Below are 24268 nucleotides of genomic sequence, written 5' to 3'. Positions count from 1 at the left end.
TTCAATCAACCTCCTGGAACGCCCGCGGTTCTCAATCGGGTATTTCTTAATCGAGTGGAATCTCTTCACTAGTGTGCTTATTGCTTGCTTCTGCACTTCGATGCCCTGATTGTTTACCCTGGGCCCCTCGCGACTAGTTTGAATACACAACTCCTCTCTCCGCCATTGCCATGGTGCGCATTAGGGAGATTCCCCGAACGGCCACGTTCGCCTGGTCTCCCGGTGCTCAGGCGCCCCTGTTAGCCACCGGAACCAGAGCTGGTGCCGTCGACTTCGATTTTTCGAATGAAACCAACTTGGAACTGTGGGATTTGGGACTCGACAAGGATAACGTTGCCGCGGAGCTGCAGCCTTTGGTCAAAGTCCCTATAGAGTCTGGGTACGTTACCATGACCGTTTTCTTGACCATGCATCAGCAGCTCGCTAATTGGTTTTCACTCCATAGTTTCCACGATCTAGCCTGGAGTGATCATCTCGATAATAAGCGCGGAATTGTTGCTGGAGCTCTCGATAACGGATCGCTCAAGCTCTGGGATGCCGACAAGCTTCTGAACGGGACAAGGTTAGCGGGGCGAGTTAAAGATACATCAATTGTTTGCTGACTCTTGGATGCAGTGATGCTTTAGTAACCTCAACACAAAGGCATTCCGGCGCCATCAAGTCTTTACAATTCAATCCAAAACATTCGAATCTCCTCGCTACTGGAGGCGCGAAAGGCGAGGTATGCCCTGTCGTTACAACCCGTATACAGTTGGGACACTCTATTGATAGTCATGTAGCTGTTCATTACGGACTTAAATAATGCCGAGAACCCTTTCCGTCTAGGAAATACCGCCGCTCGCGCGGATGACATTGAATGTTTAGACTGGAATAAGAAGGTTGCGCACATCTTGGTGACGGGTACCAGTGCAGGTTTTGTGACTGTATGGGACGTTAAGACGAAGAAAGAGAGCCTGACCTTGAATAACTACGGCCGAAAACCCGTTAGCGCTGTGGCTTGGGACCCTGAGAAGGTTTGATTTTTTACTTCCCATTCTGACAGCTGAGTTTTCTCTAATAACGTGTACAGCCAACAAAATTGGTGACATCCACACCATTGGAGTCTGATCCGGTCATTCTTGTTTGGGATCTACGAAACTCCCATGCCCCTGAACGGGTAAGTAACAACACTGATTACGTCTGGACTAGTATAGAAGCTTACCATTTTATCTCTCTCTCTTCTAGGTGCTAAGAGGACATGAATCCGGAGTGTTGTCAGTGTCGTGGTGTACCCAAGATCCCGATCTACTATTGTCATCAGGCAAGGACAATCGAACAATCTGTTGGAATCCCCAGACAGGTGAAAACTACGGAGAGTTGCCAATTGTAACGAACTGGACTTTCCAAACACGATGGAACCCACATAATCCCAACTTCTTCGCCACTGCATCGTTTGATGGCAAAATCACTGTTCAGACCATCCAAAATACTAGCAAGGAAGCTGCGCAGGCAGCTGCTACTCAGAACCAAGCGCTGGATGGCGAGGATTTCTTTGCGCGAGCACAAACCCAGCCTCAAGCCACCACATTTTCGCTACCGAAAACACCCAAGTGGCTTGAAAGGCCCGTTTCAGCATCATTTGGATTTGGTGGCAGAGTTATCTCGGTTGGCCTCAATGATAGCACCAGCCGAACTTCCAAAGTTAGGATTACTCCCTTTCAAGTCGACTCCACCGTCGGTAGTGCTGCAGAGAGCTTTGAGAATGCTCTCAAGGAGGGCAATCTTAAGAGCATTTGCCAGGCTCGTATCGAGAGTGCTTCAACGGAGGAAGAGAAGTCTGACTGGAAAGTCATCGAGAACTTGCTCTCGGAAAACCCGCGGAAGGGCCTAGCCGCTTACCTTGGCTTCTCTGACGACGTCAACGATATCGCTGATGAAGTCAACAAGTTAGAAATCAAGGGAGAGACGAATGGTGAGGTCGAGCAGGCAAAGAGTGAAGAGAAGAAAAAGCACAAACGTCTTCAGTCAATTTTTGACACCTCGGGAGATTCAGACGATTTCTTGACTGACCTAGGTGCCTCTAAAGGCGCGCAAACTAACAACCCATTTAACATCTATACCGGAGGTGAATCTGAGGCCGACAAGTCGATCACTAGGGCGCTTTTGCTGGGTCAATTTGAACGAGCCCTTGACGTAGCGCTTCAGGAAGGCCGTCTGTCTGACGCATTTATGATCGCGGTCTGTGGTGGAGACAAATGCATTGAAAAAGTTCAGGAAGCATATTTTTCGAAGCAAGACGGTGGGCCAAACTACGTTCGTCTATTGTCTTCAATCGCAGGCAAAAATCTATGGGATGTTGTGCATAATGCAGATTTATCCAACTGGAAAGAAATCATGGCGACATTGTGCACTTTCGCTGACGAGAAGGAGTTCCCTGACCTTTGCGAAGCCCTTGGTGACCGGCTTGAGGAACAAGCTAGAAACACTGCCGATAAAAGCAGTTGCAAGGACGCCTCCTTCTGTTATTTGGCAGGATCGAAACTGGAGAAAGTGGTTACTATCTGGCTTGAGGAATTCAAAGAAGGCGAAAAGCAAGGCATTGACCAGGCCCAGGAGGGATCCAGTTTCTCCGTCCACGTCCGCGCCTTGCAGGCATTCGTTGAGAAAGTCACGGTATTCCGCCAAGTGACGAATTACCAGGATGCTGACCGCCAGAAGGATGCCGATTGGAAGCTCAGTGTGCTCTATGACAAGTATATCGAGTACGCCGATGTTGCAGCTTCGCATGGTCACCTCGATGTGGCAGACCGGTATTTGGGTTTGGTTCCAGACAAGTACGACGAGGCAGATGCTGCCAGGAACCGGATCAGACTGGCAACACGGAAAGCACCTGCTGTCGCCGCCAAATCCGCCGCTCAAGTCCCGCAAGCACGAACGAGCTCTCTCCCACAACCAAACATCTACCAACCGCCTCAGCCAACATTCAGCCCGGCACCGCCTGTCAGCAACATATACGCCCCGACAAACACACCGCCACCTGCTGTGCCCGCGAACCCTTATGCCTCATTTGGAGCCAATCCATATCAGCCAAGTGGTGGTTACCAGCCTGTGCAAGCTGCAAAACCTCAGGTTGCACCTCCTCCGCAACAATTCGGTGCACCTCCTCCACCAGGACCTGGGGGAGTGCCACCGCCCCCTAGGGTTTACAACCAGCCTCCCTCTGGACCTCAGGTATCAACATACACAACTAGAACTGATCTTCCAGCCTGGAACGACTTGCCTGAAGGATTTGGAGCGCCGAAGCCAACCTCCAGACGCGGTACACCGGCTGCAATGGCAGCTCCTTTCCCTGGTCAACCGCAGTCATTTGGATCTCCAAACTCTCCACCGGTCGGTCCTCCCCCTGTAGGTGGACAAAGAGCTCCTCCTCCTCCTCCACCACCTAAGAGCGGTGTTCCACCACCCCCCCGTATAACGTCACCCCCGGTGGCACCTCCAAGGGCACCATCGGTGTCATCAAACCCTTCAGTGCCTCTTAACGCGTATGCTCCTCCAGCGGCTACCCAGTCTCCAACAACCCTTCCCGGCATGGCCATTCCTCCACCCATCCCACGGGGTCCTTCTCCTTACAATGCACCCCCTACTGGTCCTCCGCCCACGAATCGATATGCGCCTAGCCCTGCGGCACAGCCAGCCGCCCCTCAAACAAGACCTCCACCAAGCGGTCCTTATGCCCCTCAACAACCAGCAGCTGCCTCCCCAAGCCCGTACGCGCCAGTTGCAGGAACTGCACCTATCCCGCAAGCTGGACCGCCTCCAACTGGAGCAGCTGTCGGACTGCCGGTGGCTGCGGGATCGCGACCGGGAACGGCACAGTCGCAGACGCAGAAGAAGGCGGCACCACCTCCACCCAAATATCGTAAGTTTTTTCTTTCCTTTTCTCTTTCTCCCCACCCCCTTTTTTCCAGTTTTTTAAAGGTTCCGAGTGACGGAGTGCATGATACTAATAACCATTATCAGCTCCCGGTGACCGATCTCACATTCCATCAGACGCCATTCCTATTTACGAACTTCTCTCCAGTGACATGCAGCGTGTGAAAGGGCGAGCACCAGCATCATTTAAAGCGCAGGTTGACGACGCAGAGCGACGGCTAAACATTTTGTTTGATCATCTCAACAACGAGGACCTCCTCAAGCCTAACACAATTGCCGATATGGTGGAATTGTCCAAGGCGATACAGAACAGAGATTACGAGACCGCAAAGAATATCCATCTCGATATTTTGACGAACCGAACGGATGAGTGCGGTAATTGGATGGTAAGCTTTGTCTTCTATATCTATGGATGTAACTGGACTAACTGACGGATCAATGAATAGGTCGGTGTAAAGCGATTGATTAGCATGAGCCGAGCAACCCCATGAACGTCGCCTTTATGATCGAGATTGTAGATCAGATCAGATACCGTGAAGGTAGTGGTTCGAAACATAAGATTTATAATCTAAATAAAACTTGCTTGTTATTAATTTTGTTGTTTACCGAAAGCCATGCATGAGTCATATTTGAATGTTTTCTTTCTTTTTGTGTATCTGTAAGATTTCGAGGTCGTACTTATTGTCATAAATATATGTGCGTTTCTTAGATAGTCAAATGTGCTTATTATGAATTCGTGAAATGTACTGCATAAATACACTTCATAAAAAAAAAAGAAAACTATCTAGTAACCCCCGCTGGTCTCCCAGACGGGAAATTCCTCGCACTCAGCAAAGCACCCTTCACGCCTCTAATCTCCGCCCTGAAAGTTGAAATAGCATCTTCCTCTTTGGCCCGACCCGCGTAACCCGACGAAGAGCTATAGATATTACTATACATGGTATTAGAGGCGAGGTAGGGATTATACGACGAGTAATTCAGTCCGTCCAGATACGTCTGCAGACTCGCTACTTGGTCTCGCATCGAGTTATCGATCTCGCCTGAGGCAGCGTGGTTGGAAACAAACTCGCGGAGATGAGAGGTTATTTGTGTAAGGCTTTGGGTATGGGAATCTATGGCGGCTTTGTGTGGGTCGCTGCTCTCGGGGTTCTTCTCTTCGCCAGACGAAATCGTGGGTAAGGCGATGTTGCTGTTATTGAGAAGATCGGGAGATGTCTGCGTTGCAATATCGCGATGGAAGACTTCTGTGGGGTCTGATGTGATTGACTCTGTTTCATCGGGTTCTTCTTTTTCCTCGAGTCTCTGTGACGTAGATGTGTGCATGGGGATCTTTGAAACGTTCTTTTCGAGTTTCTCGTTCAGTGTTGATAGATTAGCTAGGGCTGTTTCGGCAAGGTCGTGTCGGGCATCGCCGAGCGTGTTGAGCATCGGTTTTACGAGGTATTCACTGGCACTGTAGATTGTGGCGCCGAGGCCGGCGGCGCCGTAGAGAGTGTAGAGGACGCTTCGCAGCGATAAGAGAGGGGGTTTGTGCTGGGCGGGGGGGTTGACGAGGAATTCTGGATATGTTATTATTGGCGGCACATCTCGTGCAGAGGTTGTTGGCGCGGTAGTTGATATAGCCGTCGCGGACGACGTGCTGGTTTCGACATGTGCTGTCTTTTCCTGGGTGCTGTTGGTATCGTCAGACACATCTGCGTCTTCATTGCGGCTTACCCCGAGCAGTGAGTCGATTTCGTCGTTTGTGAGGCCCTTTGACTCGAGGAACGCTATTTTACGGCTAGTTGTAGCATCGCGAATTGCGGGATCGGAGAGAAAGGTTTCTGCCTGCTGAAGAAGAGCTGATCTGTCTGGATCTGGATCTGGATCTGGTGCTGGTGCTGGTGCTGGCTCCTGCTTGGGGGAGTCTGTGGAGGACGAGGCTGGCGTGGAGTTGCGTTGCCACTCCGGGATGGTGGGCTTGGAAGAGTCGTTCGTCATGTTATTGTGCGTTTGGCCTATTTGGTGTTCATTGCGTGGTCTGGCGAGCCATGAAGCTAGTCACATCCCTTTGCGATGATAGCGGAGATGCTCTGTTTTGCCTCGGCTCAAAATGATAGCCCATCACGTGGATCTGGCCACTCACACAGCACAATATATTACATACGGTCTGTATTCGGTACGAGCCGCGGTGGTGTGCCATACGCAGCCCGTACGTGTAACCAATAATCCCAAGGCTGCAAGGCATGCACACACACACTCTCTCTCTCTCTCCCTCGCGCGCGCGCTCTCTCTCTGCCTGAGGCTGCCGTCGACATGAAACACGAAAAGCTTCGTGAGGAGTTAGTTCTCTTGTCGTGCAGTCTGACTATTTGACTCTCCTCTCCCTCCGGTGTCACGCCGTGGACCTCACCGACACTGAACCCAGCCTCACCGCCTTGCCGATTCTTGCTCTTGTGCCACCTCAAATAATCATTAAATCATCGACACAGCAAGAAAGGAGCATCCTATCACCAGCGTCATCGTCATCGTCATCGCCACTGCTCCTCTTGCTCTTATCCTGGCCTCTAGAAAGCCGCGAACCCGTTCCTCCGGCCTTAGTAAGTAAGTACAGAGAGTTCTATGAACGACACCAACCTGCATATCGTCTCCCTTGCTCGCCAGTTGCTGCTCTACACACGAGCTCGAAATGTTGTGTTTGCTGAATAACAACAAGCTTGGCTTGTTTTACCCTGTCCACATAAGCCAGATGGCGCAGAGAGAAGACCGCGATGCATGCATAAAATAAGTGTATCTGCTTATCGCCATTCTATTTATTTTATTCTTAACGAGCGCTAGCCCATCCATCGTCGACGCTCAACTGTACGAAACCGCGCACTGCCGCCCACCCCCGCACAGCATTACATTTTGTTGTTTCCCCCGAGCTCTCCCTCTTTGGTTTTTCTTTCCACTCTACCTTCGTTTTCCCCATACAGATTCCCCGTTGCTTGCTTGCTTGCTTGGACTTGCTGCCATGCCATCGACTCGTGCGCTCCGCTCGCATGCTGGACAAGATGCTAACACGCCCACAAGGACTGGCCGACTCACGCGCGGAGCTGACCCCGCTCCCTCCGTGACTGTGTCACGCTCAGCGCCAACTTCGCCTCCAGGCTCGAGGTCGATTCGGCTGACAGTCAAGATGTCGTCCAGCAAACTCCGCCAGGTGGCTAACAGCAGGAATAGTCGGGCTGCGACTTCTGCTCGCCATAACATCTTCACGGAAGACCCCGTGGTTCACGGTAAACGTAGCAGTAGGAACAACAAAAACCTCAAAGAGATCAGTGAGGATGATGACGATGATGACGATGATGATCTGGACGAGGAAGATGATGATGATGATGATGAAGAAGAAGAAGAAGAAGAGATTGGCGACTCAGAAGAGGACGAGGAGCTGGACGCCGATGGTGATCTAGATATGGACGACGAGACGCCTCGACCAGCCATGTCCAGACGCAATGCGGCTCGACAGCCTGCAGCGGCAACTAGCAAATCCAAGCCTCTGAAATCTGTTGAACAGAAAGAAATGGAATTAGCCGACAATGACGATGAGTTGTCTGAGATAGAGAGCGATGCCGATGCCGAGCCTGACGACACCATGCTCCAAGATGAGGAGATGGTGGAAGCGGGCGAAGAAGAGGAGGAAGAGGACGAAGAAGTCGGTGTTGAAGAGGAAGAAGACAACGATGACGGTCTAGGCTCAGATGATGACAGCGCTTTGGACTTGACTAAACTCACCAAACGTCAGCGAGGTTCATTAGGAACTGACTTTTTACAATTGCCCATGGGTAAGGAACCATGTCACTACTTGGGAATTCGAAATGGTCTGCAACTAGTGGCTAATCTCACGATTCAGAACCACAAGTCAAGAAGCACCTCACCGCAGAGGAGCACGCTATGCGCCGAGCCGAAATGGCGCGACGAAGGAAGAACTTGAGCGAGAAGCGCAATGAGGAAGAAAAGGTTTGTCTGAAATAACACAGCTCTCTCTCTCTCTCTACTTTGACGCTGACTAGACTTGTCCAGATGGATACCATCAATCGTTTACTCAAAAAACAAGCACCAAAACGCCGTGGCCGCGTGCCAGTTGCTGAACTGGGCGGCGAGGGTACGCCAGATGTCGCGGCAGAATTTGAGAAGCCAGACGAAACAGTCATACGCTGGATCAGTAACCGCGACGGCTGCAAGGTAGCAGTACCTGCGGAGATGCTAGGGGCACCGGTGAGCCGTCCGTTTGGGAGCTTCACTGGTATTGGGTCTTCAAGGAGGAAACTCATCGAAGAAGTCTAATATCTTTTCCCACCGGCATGAAAAGGGCTTCGATGGGATTTTCGTTTACATACGGGTTCTGCTTAGAATGGCATCAAGGCGTTGGGGGGTGGATTAATAGTGAATGTAAAATATGGTCGAGGTTAATCATGTGTTGTGGGTTGGTTTTTATCCAATATTTCTTTTTATTTATTCTACTGTCAATTGTTGTATATCCTCCATCTTCGTTGATACACATCCAACTACCCAGGTAGATAACTATGCAGTCATCCTATACATCTGCATCTTTGTAGTCACCAATCTTGAACAGTTTCTGGGCGTTTGTTTTCCCAATCTTCCTATAGTCTGTTTCATTCAATTCCACATCTCTATCAAACCACACGCAACCGTCCTTGAAACTTTCAAAGGGGTAGTCGATTGAGAACAAAATCCGATCCGCGCCAACCTCATTGATACAGAATTGCAAAGTCGGGGTTGAGAAATGGCCCTGGCACATACATCTCTAGCGTTAGTTTCGTGGCATGAGACTTACTCGGATATTGCTCACACTTGTGGTAATCCATATATTCTGAGCAAAGTACTCTCTGATAGTCTTCTTGCAAGTCTCCTTCAGTCCCAGGGGCTTTTTCACATCTTCAAACCAATGGTTGATTCTCCACAGGTCAAAGGGGAGGTGTTCGCCGAGATGTCCGATGACAACTTGCAGGCGCGGGTGGCGGTCAAAAACTCCATTGGTGACCATGCCCAGAAGATGGAGGCTTACGCCCTGGGCAAAACTCAATGGGGGTCCGATGAGCCATTTTCTTTTGGCCCAGAGCTTCTCGTGAATGGTGCCTGTCGGGTTACGAGGGTGCAAGTAGAAAGGCACATCAAGCTCGGTCACTGTCGACCAGAATACGTCCCATTCTGGTCCGTCATAGAATACCATGTCGTCTCCTTCGGGGCCTGAACGTTGTGTATCATTGACCAGAGCCCCTTTGAAGCCATACTGAGTCACTGTACGGCGGAGCTCCTCGGCAGCTTGTTGGGGGTCATGCATTGATAGCGTTCTTTGCGAAGAAGAGCCCAAAAGATCATCAGTCAGCTTTTCGCCTCCTATGAGTAAGTTTTGATACTATATGATATGAGTTGCCTACGCAAAAGCACCAAACCGGTCCGGATGTTGCTTGGTAAGTGGACCAATATAGTCATTGATCTCAACAGCCAGGGCATGAGCCTCCTTAGCATCCCAGATGTCCTGCACACCGGGAGCTGTGTATGACAGAATCGTATATCCCACACCGTATTCGTCCATGTATTTGATACGCTGGTCCGTGATGTCGCCGATTTCAAAGGCGTGCTTTTCAGCATCAACCGCAAACAACGAAGCCCACCATCTAGTGCGCTCTTGGAAGCGAGGAAGAGCAAAGGCTTCTTCAAGGGCAATCTTTCCCAGCATTGTGATGGTCTGTCTTCCTTTTTTTTTTTTTTTTTTTTTTTTTGTGGTGTAAAAATGTAGTATGAAGAAAATCTGATCAGTGGCGTTCAATAAGTATCAGACTCATGTCCGACAAGACGGCACCTTTTTATACCCCAATTTCCCCAGTATAACTGGGGGGCGCCCGCGGGGATCATCTATCATGAAAAGGTCTCGGTCCGGTTCCGGGGTATCCCTCTCTTGTTGTTTGGTATAATGTACAAACTAAAATCTGCATTATACTACTTACAACTCCAGCATGCACGTTACTGTTTATATACTGTGACCCATGGGGTACCTAGAAACTTGAATTGTGGGGAATTAGCAAAGTTATCTGGCAAAAACTCAATTTGTCCAAAGCCAATTTGATGATCCCCTTGGAAGAGGCTACAGCATCGCGGCTTTTATTAGAATCCCTACTTTTGGCGGACAGATATCTCTAGTAGAACCCCTCAGGAATTCAGCAACATTGGATACATCGTCAAAACCTGAAGAACTGCCCGAGTCGCTCTTAAAGCTCCTCCTCCCGACTGTCGCAGGATGTATGAATGGACACGAACACCCTGATAATGGTTTCATTGCCAACGGTCAAGGCAGTCCTTTCACCAGAGAACTTTCTGTCCTGGGACGGTCCACCCAGCACAGCAAAAGGATATATCTTGCAACCCTTGTTTACGACGAAGAAGCGTAGGGTGATGACTGTAATGATATTTGATTTGTGTTCGTATAGTTACCGTACAAATAATTGTACGTTTTGTATTTGACCGACCAGCCAATAAAATGGCCCACTTTGATTTGCAACAAACTTGTAGTTCCCGGCGCTAAGCTTCAATCGGGGAATGAATATGACAACGGCCGTATTTGCGTAATGTTTCCGAACCTTAGCAAGGAGGCCGCATCTACTCATTCTGTGATCTATAACAATCATCAGAATCAGATATCAGGCATGCTCGCATTACCAACCTCTAAGATTATAGAAGAAAAGAATAATAGTTTCGTTGTGTATCTACACGAGCGTGGTTAGTAGGACAAACCGAATTTGAACGATTCGTGGTACGTATCCGACTGATCCCACTCTATAGATATATATCTTGGGTGGGGATGTGATAAAATGCAAGAGTCAACCTCCGAATCATCTCCTTCACTTCAAGGCGAGTAAGCACCTTTTCACGCGTAGAATAATATTGATAGCCTCCCTCGTTTCTCCAATAAATAGCCTTAGAAGAAAGGGTCTTCTACCCCGGACTGGAGCATGACTAAGGGTATTGGTCCGGTGTGCCACCCTCCGTTATCTCTGCTTATCAGTGTGCATCATCACCACTTTCTCCGAGCGAAGCTGTACATATCCGAAACACAATTCCAGCTATTCTATCCCTGCAAAAGGAGTTCACAGCTAGTATACAACTACATACTATTTTGCTTACCCCGCGGAGATAACAGATGCCTAGACCCAAAGTCCGCCCGGAAGATCGCCAGCGTTCATCCAAGGCCTGCCTGCCCTGTCAGGCATCCAAAATACGATGTGACTCCCTGAAGCCATGTACATCCTGTGCCCGGCGTGGCAGATCCGAGACCTGTGCATACAGTGAGTCACAAGGGCGGCGGCTGTCAAGGGCTCGCCGCAACCGCGAGGTGAGATTTGCGCCTTACAGCGGCCTTGAAACTGAAGCACCCGCCTCCACACCCGCGAAGACAGCGAAGGAGATTAGAACTTCTCCTCCGGACCAGAGTCACAATGAAGAAGACAGCTTATTGCCGGAGACTGCATCATCCATTGCTGCCCCCGTGCAGTCGCCGGAATGTACAGAAAGCAGGTTGCTTCTGAGCTCCAAAGGAGAGAAAGGTAGTAGTCTCGTACCCAGGGACAGCTGTGATGAATTGGTGCGCTAAACTACAAGTCATGTCTCTAGTTTATATTGGAGAAACGTCATCACTGTCATTCCTGCAGTTTCTCCGCGGTATTATGATTCAGTATATGGGCCCATCCTCGTTTACGGAGAATGGCCGTCTGAACGTCATGCTGGAGGCGGACACGAATGTGAATCGTAATGTCACCATTGAAGAGAGTTTGGCAGAAAAGCAAGAATTGATTCAGATATGCTTTGAAGCGGTAAGTATATTTAGATCCTAATGAAGGAGAGAATCTCTAAGTTGACTTTGGTTATAGTGTAGCGGCTTCCTTGATCTTTTTGATAAAGACGACATTCAAAGGCTCCTTCTTGAAGATTCTTCTCGTGAGGGTAAAGTCAATAGGGAAGAAATGGCTGTTTTGTATATTGTAATAGCCATCGGTGGCCAATGCCGCGGATCAAGTCATTCGGACTTTCAGTACGCTGCAAAGTACTTTGCAAAGGGTCAGCAGTATGCATTCGAGGGTATGCTTAGGGACCCGAGCATCAACTTGATCCGCACATTCCTCCTCATGGCATTTTATATGCTTGGGGCATGCCATCGCAACGCGGCATATATGTATCTCGGTATTGCTTCCAAAGCGGCTGCCGCACTAGGATTACATATCGGAAAGCAAGATCAGGGTCTATCGAAGGATGAATTGAGAACTCGGTGAGTTTATTCCAAGTCTATTTATTTCTATCAACATAAAGTCACAAAACAAAGTTCTGACCTGATTCAGTTGGCGAACATTCAAATCTCTAAGAGTTTTTGATCTCGTGGTCAGTTTCCTCCTGGGACGACCTCCGGGCTCAGTGCCTTTTGACAGTATTCGTTCGCCATGGGAAAACGACTCACCTTCCCATAGCGTCGCGGTTTCAGCTGCTTATAATGGCTCAGGCTTGCTGGAAGAGATTGTGCAGCATCTGAAAAGAGTTGGTAACAACTTCGACATTCCAACTGCAGAGGGATTTCTTCAGCGTTTACGCCAATGGATCCAAGGCTTGCCTCGCGACTTTCGGCAGATATCCTTTGATGAGGGGGAAAGTGTCTCAGCAGTCCGAGAAACTGCCATTGGTAACATTCATGTTAGCTGCATATATTACTTCGCCATCATTCTGACAACACGATCGTTTCTGATCTCGCACTTGATTTCTCGACTAAAGGAAGCTTCTGTTGTCTCTCCGGATCCTAGGCTTGCTGCAGTTGGAGGTCCAGAACAACAGCAAATAAGTCCCCAATTGGCCCACGTATGCATCAGTGCGGCCACATATATGGCAACCATGTGTGAGAGAGCAATGGTATCCGATCTCCTTTTAAACAACATGTGTATGATGAAGTAAGACTACTACTCCTTGTGTGAAACCGATGTTCTTGCTCCATCTTCTAACCCATGGATTTGTAGAGCTTGGGTCTTTGCAGCGGGGCTAATACTGGGCTTCTCACTCTTCGCCTACGATGTCGCTGAATCCCGCGTTGAAACCGAGTCTGCATTTCAGAGTGCCAGACATGTCCTACGAAATCTAGCCATCTTGAGTCCCCAGGCAAAGCAATACGATGAAATATTGACTTCGTTCGCGGAGGCAATCGTCCGACATCGACAGCAGAATCTGTCTGCGCGACAAAAAGTAGCAGATCGATACATTGACTGTGTTCTGAATATCGACGTAAATGTCATGGATCCGATGCAACGCCAAAGTAGACTCGGCTATCCCGAGGCCTGGGAGCAACCACCCCTGATAGCTACTCAGATGCCCAGGCTATCGGCGCCAGAATCGGGAGGCGACAACAGCGGTGGCCATATAGATGGGACGGAATCCGAGATTGGGGACGGCCTTGATCTTGATGGTTTCAACGTGTTGCCTTTTGATGATGGGGTTAATTTATCGATTGATTATGAGCCGTTTGGGCTACTGCTTGATGGGATTTAGGGCACTGCTAGATATTAACTACGATGTATTTCACTAATTTATTTAATAATCATGTACTTCTAGTTAAGGCTTCCATGTACAAGGCAGACTTGTCTCTGGGTTTTCCACATAGCTCCGTTCGGAAGATCGTCAACTAAAGCCCATATCTAAACCTGCAATTTCTAATCAAATCCTACATGGCATCTCGAAGTCTCGCATATCTTAGCCAGGAAAGTCCATTGTCAGGCCAAGCATCGTTATCTAAGGTTTTACTTGAGCAGGAGAAGTGCGCGGTCCGGGGCACGGCTAACGCACTTCCCAAAAGCGGCAATTCTCGGGCTGAGCAGAGGAGCTTATCTCTCGAGAGACTGTCGCATGACTCTTATTTATAGAGGCATGCGAGCCTCCTCGTAGAACTGGAAATAAAAGATATCTAGATACGCTCGAACTTTTTCTTTTCACACCTTGAGGTGCAACGGTTGACCCAGCAGAAGGAATATATATATACATATATATCTATTTTTATATATAAATCTCCTAGCTCGTCCCTACCCGGAACAGACCATAACACCACTTTCTCAACATCGAAATGATCTCAAAAACAGAAGAGCCCAAGTGGCAGCCCCTGTCCATTGCAATCATCGGTGGTGGTATCGGTGGTCTGGCGGCGGGCATTTCCCTTCGTCGCAGCGGACACACTGTCACAATCTACGAGCGTGCCGACTTCGTAGGAGAGGTTGGCGCCTCCATCTCATGCGCAGCTAATGGCACTCGCTGGCTTCATGAATGGGGCGTCAATGTCGAGATGGGAGACCCCGTTATCCTGCGCAAGCTGATTAACAGAGACTGGAACACCGGCGAAGCCATGAACGTTTATGACCTGGCAGATTATGAGGAGAAATGGGGTCATGTGAGTTCATCTACGTAGTTGAGATTTGCTCGGTGATGCTACGATGCTAACCATATACCTAGGTTTACAATATGTTCCACCGCCAGTACATGCATGCCATGTTGATGGAGAGCGCTGTTAGCGAGAAAGGCGAAGGAACGCCTGTGAAGATTGTGGTTAACCACAAGGTTCGTCTGAACCTTCTGTACTTCCCGCACGATTTGTACTGACAAGCAACAATCAAGTGCACTGATATTGATGTTGAGTCGGGCCTCGTAACCTTTGAAAACAAGGATACCGCTCAACACGACGTGGTTATTGGCGCTGATGGTATTGGCTCAGCGGTCCGTGGTATTATTGGCATTCACCCAGAAAAGACACCATCCTCTTCTAGCTGTCTGCACACCAACGTCACCACCGAGGAGGCCGTTGCCCTTGGACTTGTCGATTACTCCCAGAACAGCGCCATTGAATACTGGGGCGGACACGGTACACCCAATAAGATTGTTTTGTCTCCTTGCAATGGAGGCAAGCTTCTTTCTTACTATTGCTTCTTCCCAAGAGAAAAGGGTGACTACGCGACCCAGAAGTGGGACGCGGAATCCACTGTGGAAGAATTACTGGCACCCTACCCAGACTTGGACCGCAATGTATTCAAGCATTTGAGTATTGGAAAGGATATTCGCCCATGGCGATTGTGGGTACACAAGCCTTATGAATGGTGGCAGAAGGGAGTCGCTTGTGTCATGGGAGATGCCGCGCACCCGGTAAGGACTTCTTGCAAACTCCGCCTCCTTTTTTAGCTTCAAGCTTGTTATGCTAATGACCTCGGAATTAAACAGATGATGCCGGATCAAAGTCAAGGGGCTTGTATGGCTATTGAAGACGCAGCATGCCTTGGCCTCGTATTTAGCAAGGACCATTTCCGAGGCGATATTCGTCAGGCTTTGGAAGTATACGAACAGACTCGCAAGCCGCGAGCAACCAGAGTCCAGGCAGCCTCCCAGCGAGCTAGGGAAAACATCTATGAACGTATTGGTATGTTTCTGAAATGACGGCAAAAAGGAAAATTCTACAAACCAGGGAATTCTGACTGTGATCAAAATGGGCGAACAGGATTCTCGGACAATACCAACAATGCGAGATATAAGGTCCAAGATGAGAGCAACAAGCTGACCATTGAAGAGATGAATGGGTAAGGATATTCGACGCATATACTTCTATTGGAGGAAATGCAGTATGCTAACATGATTTTTCCAGTTATGACATGAAGAAGGACGTCTCGGAAAAAATGGCCCAGCGGACTGCGGCCTAAACCCTAACTCGTATCTTAGTTCACTGCCAACAAGTCTTAGGTTGAGCAGCCATTGGAGCAATATTTATATACCATATGTTATGTTTCACAAAGTATCCATACGGTGGCAGACTGTATAATTGCCGTTTTGTGTTTTCACAGTTGCCGGAACTCGGATTCCTGCCCGTTACGCAATGCGCGCATCACTAGAATGACATGGCTTGAGAAGAAATAGACCAGCAATTGATTTTTCTCTTTTCCGTTTTGATACATTTCAAGTTCTTTTGAACATCAGTCACAGTGACTAGATCTAGTATGAAGTCCGTCCCACGATGCCAATCGCTTACCGCACCATCCTCACAATAAACAACCACCTCAAAACCGACCTCTATGATGGAGATCCCAAGTTACAAGCTGGTTCCATAGATGGAGTCATGCCAGACTATATTCGAAGCGGCACGCAACAGACAGTCTACATCAGTGCGTCCGGCTCATTTGCTGGCTCCAGCGGTGCAATCTTATACAAGACGCATAACAGCGCCAGGGACCGCGAAGAGAAACTCGCCTTTGAGTTTAAATGCGTTAACGAAGAGGCCAATTTTGTTAAATTCAGCAGTTCCATGCCGAACCAGTTAGGGGTCAAGGTCGATCCGTACACGCCTACGGACCATCCGTTGTATGGTAAGTTGCCTGTTGCCACGTGGAACTTGCTTTTTCTGATAATTCCATTATCATTTGAACTAGCTACGTTCACAATCACTCAAGAAGAGGCATAGAAATGACTCGTGGTTTCATAATGGCTAGGCCGATGGGTGTTTAGAGCGCATCAGTGAGACGTTACGAAGAGAAATATCAATACATAGATAGCTGATGACTTCCATATTCATTTCATATAGCAGTACAGGAATTGTATGAATGATACACAACGCCATCGATGCAAGATAGTCGTAGCTAATCAAAGCATAAGGTCATTAGATTATAAAGTCATCAATGTCTTTCTCATGTACGTCGTACGTTGTGATCGTTTCGGTTAAGAATGGACGAAGTTGGAGATCACTTTCGTCAAAATCATTAAATAGCTCTAAGCGACTTAAGAACTTATTTGCTGCATCAACAAATGTCGCCTTTGCTTCCTCTGGATCAACAATTTCTCTCAATTTGACAATATGGCTTCTGACCTCTTTGCCTTCCTTTCCTCGACGGATATAATATCTACCTTCGTGCTTTGACCAGTTGGTAGCAAGGCACGTTTGGAGTTCACGGGCTGCAAATGCACGAGTTTCTGTAAAAAGCGAGGGCACATCGCAATGGCGCACCGGGGTTTCAGAGGGTGGTGGCTCATCTGTGTGTGGATCTACTATGGTGGATGACCCAACCAGTACCCTTCTTGCGGAGACCGTATATCCGCGTAATGTTTTCAACATAGACATGTTATGAGCATCATAAAACCCATTTCTGTTGATGTAATCAAGAACCTGGAGCATTGAATCCATCATTTGGACAAAGCAGTGAAGAACAAGTAGCGCAGAAGACTCTTGAACATAATACGAGTAATCAAAAACTCTGCGGAAACCCTTTTGGATGGACTCAATTATAACACCGAATATGCTGCTGGTTGACGTGATGCAGTCATGGTCATTTATGTCGATGTCATAAAGCAGCTTTTGAGCTGCTCTAGAGACTGCCTTCGCGATTGGTACCACAAGAATCCAAGCAGCAGCATGATTCAGCGAGTATTCAATATATGCTGGAAAAACACACTGAAATAGGAAGAAGCGCAGTGTCGGCTTGTTTACGTCGCCCGACTCATATGTATCATCATATGTATCATCCATGCATGCGCAGAGTTGATCGACAAGATCATCCTGCTTGTCATCCAAAGCCGCCACTTCGCAAACGCTCTGCAAAAATGTCACCAACGCCTTAGCAGCCTTCCTTGAAGGAAGCCGAACTCCGTAGCCTTTTAGCCTTGCCACAATATACTCTGGGTCGCGTTTCGGGGGTGGGAAACAGGTTGGGTCTGTGAAGTATTTATCAAGAGGGCATATTGCTTGGCTATGCTCCTGCATGAAACTGACTATACGATGTACGAACTCAACGTACTGCCCTTGCGCGACTTTTCCTGACTGGTTTAGTTCTTGATAATTTGCCTTCATAGATGACATCAAGGCCATGACCAGTTCCCTATATTCATCACGCGCATCGGACAACCTAGCGCTAAAGCCACTGCCCTCGAGCTCTTCCAAGTGTTCACGCATGTTTGACAGAAGGCTGGAGATCAGGGAAACACGTCTGTCTGTAAATTCAGAAAGCGTGATGTGGTATCTGTTGTCCTCCCGTCGATAGAACGGGAGGTTCTTAAACAGCAACAACCCCTCCTGTTCATTCAGAAGCACTTCCGTTAGGCGGTGTTGAAATTTGAGCATCGAGGTCCTCTCAACAAGACATGATGACCAGATTTCAAGTATTTGTAGTCTGCAGTCTACGAAAAATCGTTTGTCCTTTTCTATGCAGCTAGCAAGGAACTGGGGGGCAAACTTCTTGGTCTGAGGTGTCGTTCGCAGGGCAGTCCAAGAGTGTTTACTGAAAGAATTGAGATAGCTGTTCCAGTGATGTAGACCATTTTTGACAAAAGACTGTGCCATGCAAGACCAGCATTCTGTCACTTTAAGAAGCAGGGAGTCTTCTGGGGATTTTTCCTGGCCAAAACAATTTGAAAGAAGCTCAGAGACAATCGGCTGAACCGTATCGTGTAGGTATTGAATTGCTGTGCTAGGTGCCGCAGCTTCTGAAATCTCATCGTACACTTCTTCAATGGCAGACCAATCACCGTACTCTTGGCTGTCTTCGTTTATAGCGGGAACCACAGCAACAACGGCCGGAGATTCTTTTGAGACAAAATCTATAACGATTTGAAGCGCCTGGTTGATAATAGGGTTGACTCTCGAGTTTGTTGGACCGAAAAGCCCAAGTAGTTTGGCAAAAGGGACGCCCTCTAAGAGCAAGCAAGCTTGTTCGAGGGACCGCGTTGACTGGATGGCCGATTTCATTGCGGCCACAGTCGAGGATAGGATTGCCTCAATTTGACGTTGGTTGTGCGATATTGTCGATTCTAGTACCTGCGTCGAAAATCTAATTTGACCTTTTGCCTGCTCTTCGACCTCAGTCTTTGCAAGTAAATGTTGTCGAACCAGTTCTGACGTAAAATATTCATACCACTCAGCAAAGGGTTTCAGGCCAAGATCTTCTTCATTCGTTGACAACTTGAAGTGCACAAGTCTCCTCCACGAGCGAATGCTCAAGTTGCACGTCTCCAAATGAGACGTTGCAGGGTCAACTAGGTTGCGGATAATCTGAAGTCTAGGTCTACACCCATCTGGAACAGCCCAATAAAGGGTGCAGAGAAGATCATGATGGTTTCTGAGGGCATTGAGGTCTTCGCGGTCGAGAGCTTTCTCTTTGGGGTAGATTCGCCCGTGATTCGGGAGAAAGCGCCATGCGATGTTTTTCATTGCCTTTTTGTCGTGAACCTGGGAGAGATATCGAAGACCGCTACCAAGGATCTTGAGGAAAAGATGGAAGCAAGAGTCACCAGCTTCGATTTCGATAAGAGGATTGCTATCCAGCATATCAAGAAACGACGGAGAGCTGAAAGTCTCCTCAGTTTTGAGATTATACAGCATATTTTTGGCATAAAAGCTAAACAAAGTATGTAAGATTGCTTTGCAATCGCGCCATCCCCATGCCACCATTAGGAGGAAGCACCTTTGAAACACAGCACGGCAGTAGTTGATGTAATGTGCAGGCCGCTCCGGATCGAGACTATATGCATCCAAGACCATCAGCACCAACGATCGGATAGTTGACCAGTTGTCTTGTTTGGCACGGAATCGAAGACCTGGACGAGTATGACCGAACTCATCAATCTCATTGAGTGGAATAGTAGTGAAAATCGCTTTCCACGAATCCTCCAAATGTTGGATGCTCATAGTCGATGCTTTGTCGCCGGATGATAAGAAAAGTGTTTCTTCCAACAGGTCTTTGAAATGGTGAGAGGAACGTAAGAGCTGGAAAGCTATGACATAAGCTTCAACAGCAGGGAAACCGTCGCGAATACCAGCTTCACGAAACTCGATCCTTCTATTATTTTCATAGAATTGATAGATATTCTGCAGGCCAGGATGGCTAAAAATTATGAGCAGAAGCTGACGAGAAATATCCTTGACTAGATTCAGTGTTAGTTCCTGCCTGGATATGTTAACCAATTCATGTGATGCAATTTGCTGAATCTGACCAGCCAAGATTGTGTTGAGGCTGGCTAGTTTCAAGCAACGCTTCAATTCAGTGTCTCTCGTGTGGTTGAACGTAGAAACGTGGTCTCTGATCTTGCAAACAAGAAGTTCAATGCGCTCTATGAAGGATATTCGATCGACAGGGTCGAAAAAGTGGAGTTTGTCGTTGATATATTTTATGACAGAAGTAAATATGTGGAAAGGGTCAGGATCCAGAGGTAATTGATCCGATGAGCCCGACGCCACAGTATCTCTTATGATTGCATCAATGACAGTGCCAATTTCTGAAGATACCTGTTCGTTCCAAGGCCCCCAACGATATCTCTGCTCGTCCGATTCAATTATAGCAAAGCCCGCGTCCTGGTCCAGATTCCGCATGCTCAGATTGATTGAGCGCGACAGTACGCCTTCACCAATAAATGTAGAACTGTGGAAATAAGTCCCTACATGTACAGGTACAATTCCGAAATCAACTGAGAAGACTTTGTAATTTCTAAAGCCCTGGAGGTCATAGGTGCAGCGGGTATCGTCAACTGAGGCAATGGAAATACATTGCTGTGATTCTGACGAGGCCATGTGTGGTACTGCATCAAGGTCACTCATATCAATACGAGTAGGTGGCCGTTTTCTCGAAAACTTTAGTCGTGTTTGGTTTGGTCTTGCTGACGGGTTAATTTTAGATTGATCACGATCAGCGAGAGGAACATGCACGGGAACTTTCTCAGACGGATGTTTCCGAGTTGAAAGGAAGCGATCCAAGGTAATGGGTCGTTTACGATACGCTTTGTTCAATTCAGCCAAAGGCATTGAGAAGGCTGCAGAAGAAGTTTCCTGAGATCCAACATTCTCGGATTCCACGGGACGTGCAGTGCTCCTCTTCAGAGAATGAATTGCTAGTGATCGCGAAATGACCTTCATGTTACGAGCTCTTGATCTTTTTGCGAATTTTTGAACAGCTTGCTCTTGGGTAGCAGAAAAACTGGCTGATTGTGCGAGTGTTTCAGTCTCTGATGTCGAACTTATTTCTTTCAGGCGTTCTGGCCTAGCTTGATTGGCTGAGGCCTTGGAGTAGGTAGCTAAATACTCGGATTCGCCGATAGCTTGTGTGTTTGCTTGTATATTTCGAAGAGGTTGACGGACATGATTAGAAGACCTGACCATCGGAAGCTTCCTTTGCTTCATAGTGCCCTTCTTCCAATCCCGCAGCAACTTATTTGTATCTTCTGTCTCCTCGAGAGTTGTCATTCTGAAGAACTTTCTGTTCGGACTTGACCTCCCTTGGTCGCGTCTGGACCGTACTTGCCTGGCTGCAATCCGTAAAAATTGAGGCTGTTCTTTACGGGGTAGCTGAGCCATATCCGGGGCATCGAGGATACCCAATTTCGGTGCTCTTGGTCTGGAAACACGAATTTTAGGATGTGAAACCCCGTTCCTATTCTGTGTCTGCAGCCGCAACGGGTTCTTTACCAATGAGCGATTGTTATGGTTATCGTGATTTGCCTTGGATGTTTTGGGCCGACTTAAACGTGATTTCTTTGGGCCAAAGAACGAACGAGGCACTCGTGGGAACATGTCATCAATGCGATTGTCCTCAGGAATGTCATCGACTGTCTCATTGTGAAGGTTGCTAGGTCCAACGAACTCGACGGATACTTCGCGTGCGTCTTTTCGTACCGCAGCATCGCTATCCGAGTCAGATGAGTCCGATAATATTTTGTCCCACCGATGTATTGTTGGTGACTGAATAGTGGAAGCCTGTGCTCGAACAACTTTTCGGGCTACACCTTTGGTGGGCTCGGCATGGATGGCATGAGAGTCAACTTGTCGTCTCTCCGACGACGAATTGGTAGCCCTTTCCCCTTGATTTTTCAAATCTAAACGCAGCCATGAAGCTGGGAGAACACCCTTAATTCTACGCTGCAGTCGTTTCACTTTTAGATTCTCTTCATTCGGTATACCCTCATCGTCGCTGTCTTCATCTAGTGTTGGGAGTTCATCAATAGGCTCATCATTGGACACATCAATTTCCATCTTATCATGTAGCGCTGAGTCATTGGCATCTGCCGATAGTAGGGGAGTGCTTTTGGAAATTGCCGTGTTCGGTGGCGGTGTAAATCCTGGAGGAAAGCGGAAGCCATCTCGTCGCAGTATCCCAGAAGGCAAGCTGCCTGAGCGAGGTGGTGATGGAGGAATATCCACAGGTCTTATAGACTCATTGCTAGATGGGGAGTTGGCCTGGTTGATAACCACCTGAAAGCTTGAACGCTTTTGTCTCTCGACTTTCGCTTGGCTAGCATGAAATAGCTTCCTTCTCTTGTGCGCTTGTGACTGGTCTTGTTCCAGTGTCGAATGGGATATTTGCTTAGGAGTCCTGTGCCTTCTATCGGAACGAGGTGATCTGTAAGGGTCTGGGGGCGATGAGGGGGAGTAGATAAATTCGCTTGGAGGACTGCTTGGAGGAGATTCAGGCGCATCCAGAATACTCCCTTCTTGGCTTTCTTTTTGATGATCTGCAGGAACGTGTTCGGCCGTGGGTATTCGGATCGGCTTAATTCCAGAATTTTTAAACTGGCCTCGATACTTGGCATCTTCTATGAGATACGGGTGCAGTTGTATAGGCTGTCTCTGGCGTAGTGATCGCCGTGCAGGTTGTATCAAATCGTGCAAGACTTCGACGGGGATGTCTGATGGTGGAAGCAAGTCCATGGATTTTTGCGATGCACTGCCTTCTTCGGGAGATTTCTTTTCATCCCTTACGACAAACCGTTGTGACTGAGTATGATGAAAATCGTCTATTTGAGGTAATTGTTGCGTTCCTTCTGGTGAATTTATCTTCGAAGGGGGAGGAGAAAGCGAGGAAAGACTGCTGTCGTCATCAAATACCAGGCCAGATTGATCAGTTGGGGGTTTGGAGGTGTAACTCGATGTGGGTTTTTTCGGCAGAGCTCCAGTGACCTGCAGCTCATCCTCCGATGAGCTTGCATTATCTTCGACATCCTCCACTTTCTGTTGCGTGTCTCTGAGTCCTATGGACTGCGAAGATTCGACCGCTTCGTCCACCACGGTTTTGACATCCTCTGCATCATTTTCCTCTCCACGTGACGTTCGAGATTGTAACTCAGCATTGTGTACTGTAGGGAGCCCTTCATCCTTGGCATGTGCATTCGTAGTTCCTTGACTCTCGAATTCGTCGTCTTCATCTGAGTCCGGGACGTACCCTGTATTCCTCCATGCTTCCATTTGTGGTCGTAAAAAGCATAACCCATTGCCTTAGACGTTGTCCGACCAACACGGCTAGGTAGACATCAGGGCGATTGGTCTGCGTGTATGTGAAGCAAATTCACAAAAATTCGCCTGCAAAGATGGCAAAGGCCCTTGAGAAGACGCGTCTTGGTGTTGGTTGGTGGGGATAACAGAAGGAAGGCAAGGACGCGTTAATTGATTGGCCTTGCTTATTTTGGGGTAGCTCGGGAGGAAAGGCTTGGCACTTCCGCTCACTCAGCGACGACTTCACCACCACCAAAGTATTCTCACGTCCAGCACAACTACCACTCAACGCTACCTCATTTTTCATCTGGACAACAGCCGTTGCGATGAGTGGAACGCGCGGCTTCGTCCCCGCAGTGGTGGCTGTCGGACTGGGTATTTTTACAGGCATGGCCGCCTATGATGCCCTCGTAAATTGACATCGCCAGCTAATCGTCGCTATTCGTCCCTCGACAGGATACTATACGTTCCAGCCTGCTTTCCGGGAATTACATGTCGGACAGAGGACGGAAAAACTGTCATTACCCTCATCTCTCATTTCTTAAGCAAGGAGAAGACGTGGCTAACGTTGTCAATAGACCAGGATCCCAAAAAGCTGACGAAAGCAGCAAAGAAAATCTACGTGCAGACACTCCTTCCAATACACAATCTCAGACAAATGAGCTCTCCGTCAAGTCAGATAAAACAGGAAGTTCTTAGTCACGTTTGTTGGTCTTGTGCATTTGGTAGGTTCTCGGCTGGCTTCCAAGATGCAAAATGACCGAATATCAAAACAATAAAGCACGGGAAATGTGGATATTTAGAGGGCAGAGAATATGTGATGTGAAAATGAGGTCTCGCAGCAAAACTGTATAATATCTGTGTATATATAATATTTAAAATAATCTGCCCAAGATAAGACAGATGATTGATTACATTCTGCCCTGCCGTCCATGGCTGTAAAATATTCTGAGTGCGTGGGATAATGATTGAATACGAGTTTAGTCTCTACAAGAACTGTGCCTAGCTAGTAAGTGCTGTGAATACGCAACAAGTGCTTAGGTATTGAAAACTCTGCTTGTTAGCAATGAAATG

The 24268-nt window shown here is 48.0% G+C and overlaps 8 protein-coding genes across 8 annotated transcripts, besides 3 other annotated features; 5 read left to right on the top strand and 3 right to left on the bottom strand.

Moving 5' to 3' along the window:
- Positions 1-170: 170 nt before the first annotated feature.
- Positions 171-4403, top strand: UA08_03171 (Protein transport protein sec31; the record flags this gene model as incomplete). The annotated part of the gene is made up of 8 exons (XM_020266308.1): positions 171-379; positions 446-562; positions 616-721; positions 780-1013; positions 1070-1156; positions 1225-3898; positions 4000-4298; positions 4359-4403. The coding sequence occupies 8 exons, from the start codon at positions 171-173 to the stop codon at positions 4401-4403; spliced, it is 3771 nt and encodes a 1256-aa protein (XP_020120912.1).
- A 289-nt stretch (positions 4404-4692) lies between these two features.
- UA08_03170 (hypothetical protein) lies at positions 4693-5892 on the bottom strand (the record flags this gene model as incomplete). The annotated part of the gene is made up of 1 exon (XM_020266307.1): positions 4693-5892. One exon carries the CDS (start codon positions 5890-5892, stop codon positions 4693-4695), a length of 1200 nt encoding a protein of 399 aa, XP_020121266.1.
- A 1012-nt stretch (positions 5893-6904) lies between these two features.
- On the top strand, positions 6905-8217 carry UA08_03169 (hypothetical protein; the record flags this gene model as incomplete). The annotated part of the gene is made up of 3 exons (XM_020266306.1): positions 6905-7715; positions 7784-7890; positions 7954-8217. The coding sequence occupies 3 exons, from the start codon at positions 6905-6907 to the stop codon at positions 8215-8217; spliced, it is 1182 nt and encodes a 393-aa protein (XP_020121218.1).
- Positions 7190-7212: a repeat region (Identified by RepeatMasker using a combination of RepBase library and repeat library created with RepeatScout).
- Positions 7213-7293: a repeat region (Identified by RepeatMasker using a combination of RepBase library and repeat library created with RepeatScout).
- Positions 7294-7360: a repeat region (Identified by RepeatMasker using a combination of RepBase library and repeat library created with RepeatScout).
- A 250-nt stretch (positions 8218-8467) lies between the features above and the next one.
- Positions 8468-9634, bottom strand: UA08_03168 (2,3-dihydroxybenzoate decarboxylase; the record flags this gene model as incomplete). Its single annotated transcript, XM_020266305.1, has 3 exons — positions 8468-8683; positions 8729-9291; positions 9343-9634. 3 exons carry the CDS (start codon positions 9632-9634, stop codon positions 8468-8470), a joined length of 1071 nt encoding a protein of 356 aa, XP_020121712.1.
- Positions 9635-11092: 1458 nt separating this feature from the next.
- UA08_03167 (hypothetical protein) lies at positions 11093-13473 on the top strand (the record flags this gene model as incomplete). The annotated part of the gene is made up of 5 exons (XM_020266304.1): positions 11093-11495; positions 11563-11762; positions 11820-12214; positions 12285-12881; positions 12948-13473. The coding sequence occupies 5 exons, from the start codon at positions 11093-11095 to the stop codon at positions 13471-13473; spliced, it is 2121 nt and encodes a 706-aa protein (XP_020121711.1).
- A 568-nt stretch (positions 13474-14041) lies between these two features.
- Positions 14042-15540, top strand: UA08_03166 (hypothetical protein; the record flags this gene model as incomplete). Its single annotated transcript, XM_020266303.1, has 5 exons — positions 14042-14362; positions 14425-14529; positions 14587-15108; positions 15184-15373; positions 15407-15540. The coding sequence occupies 5 exons, from the start codon at positions 14042-14044 to the stop codon at positions 15538-15540; spliced, it is 1272 nt and encodes a 423-aa protein (XP_020121714.1).
- Positions 15541-15967: 427 nt separating this feature from the next.
- UA08_03165 (hypothetical protein) lies at positions 15968-16411 on the top strand (the record flags this gene model as incomplete). Its single annotated transcript, XM_020266302.1, has 2 exons — positions 15968-16316; positions 16380-16411. 2 exons carry the CDS (start codon positions 15968-15970, stop codon positions 16409-16411), a joined length of 381 nt encoding a protein of 126 aa, XP_020121713.1.
- Positions 16412-16606: 195 nt separating this feature from the next.
- UA08_03164 (hypothetical protein) lies at positions 16607-23167 on the bottom strand (the record flags this gene model as incomplete). The annotated part of the gene is made up of 1 exon (XM_020266301.1): positions 16607-23167. The coding sequence occupies one exon, from the start codon at positions 23165-23167 to the stop codon at positions 16607-16609; it is 6561 nt and encodes a 2186-aa protein (XP_020121716.1).
- Between the last annotated feature and the right edge of the window lie 1101 nt (positions 23168-24268).

Source organism: Talaromyces atroroseus, assembly GCF_001907595.1.
Source record: "Talaromyces atroroseus strain IBT 11181 chromosome Unknown scaffold_3, whole genome shotgun sequence".
In the NCBI taxonomy this organism is placed as follows: domain Eukaryota; kingdom Fungi; phylum Ascomycota; class Eurotiomycetes; order Eurotiales; family Trichocomaceae; genus Talaromyces; species Talaromyces atroroseus.
The sequence above is the reverse complement of the archived record's forward strand: the minus strand, read 5'-3'. Positions and strand labels throughout refer to the sequence as shown.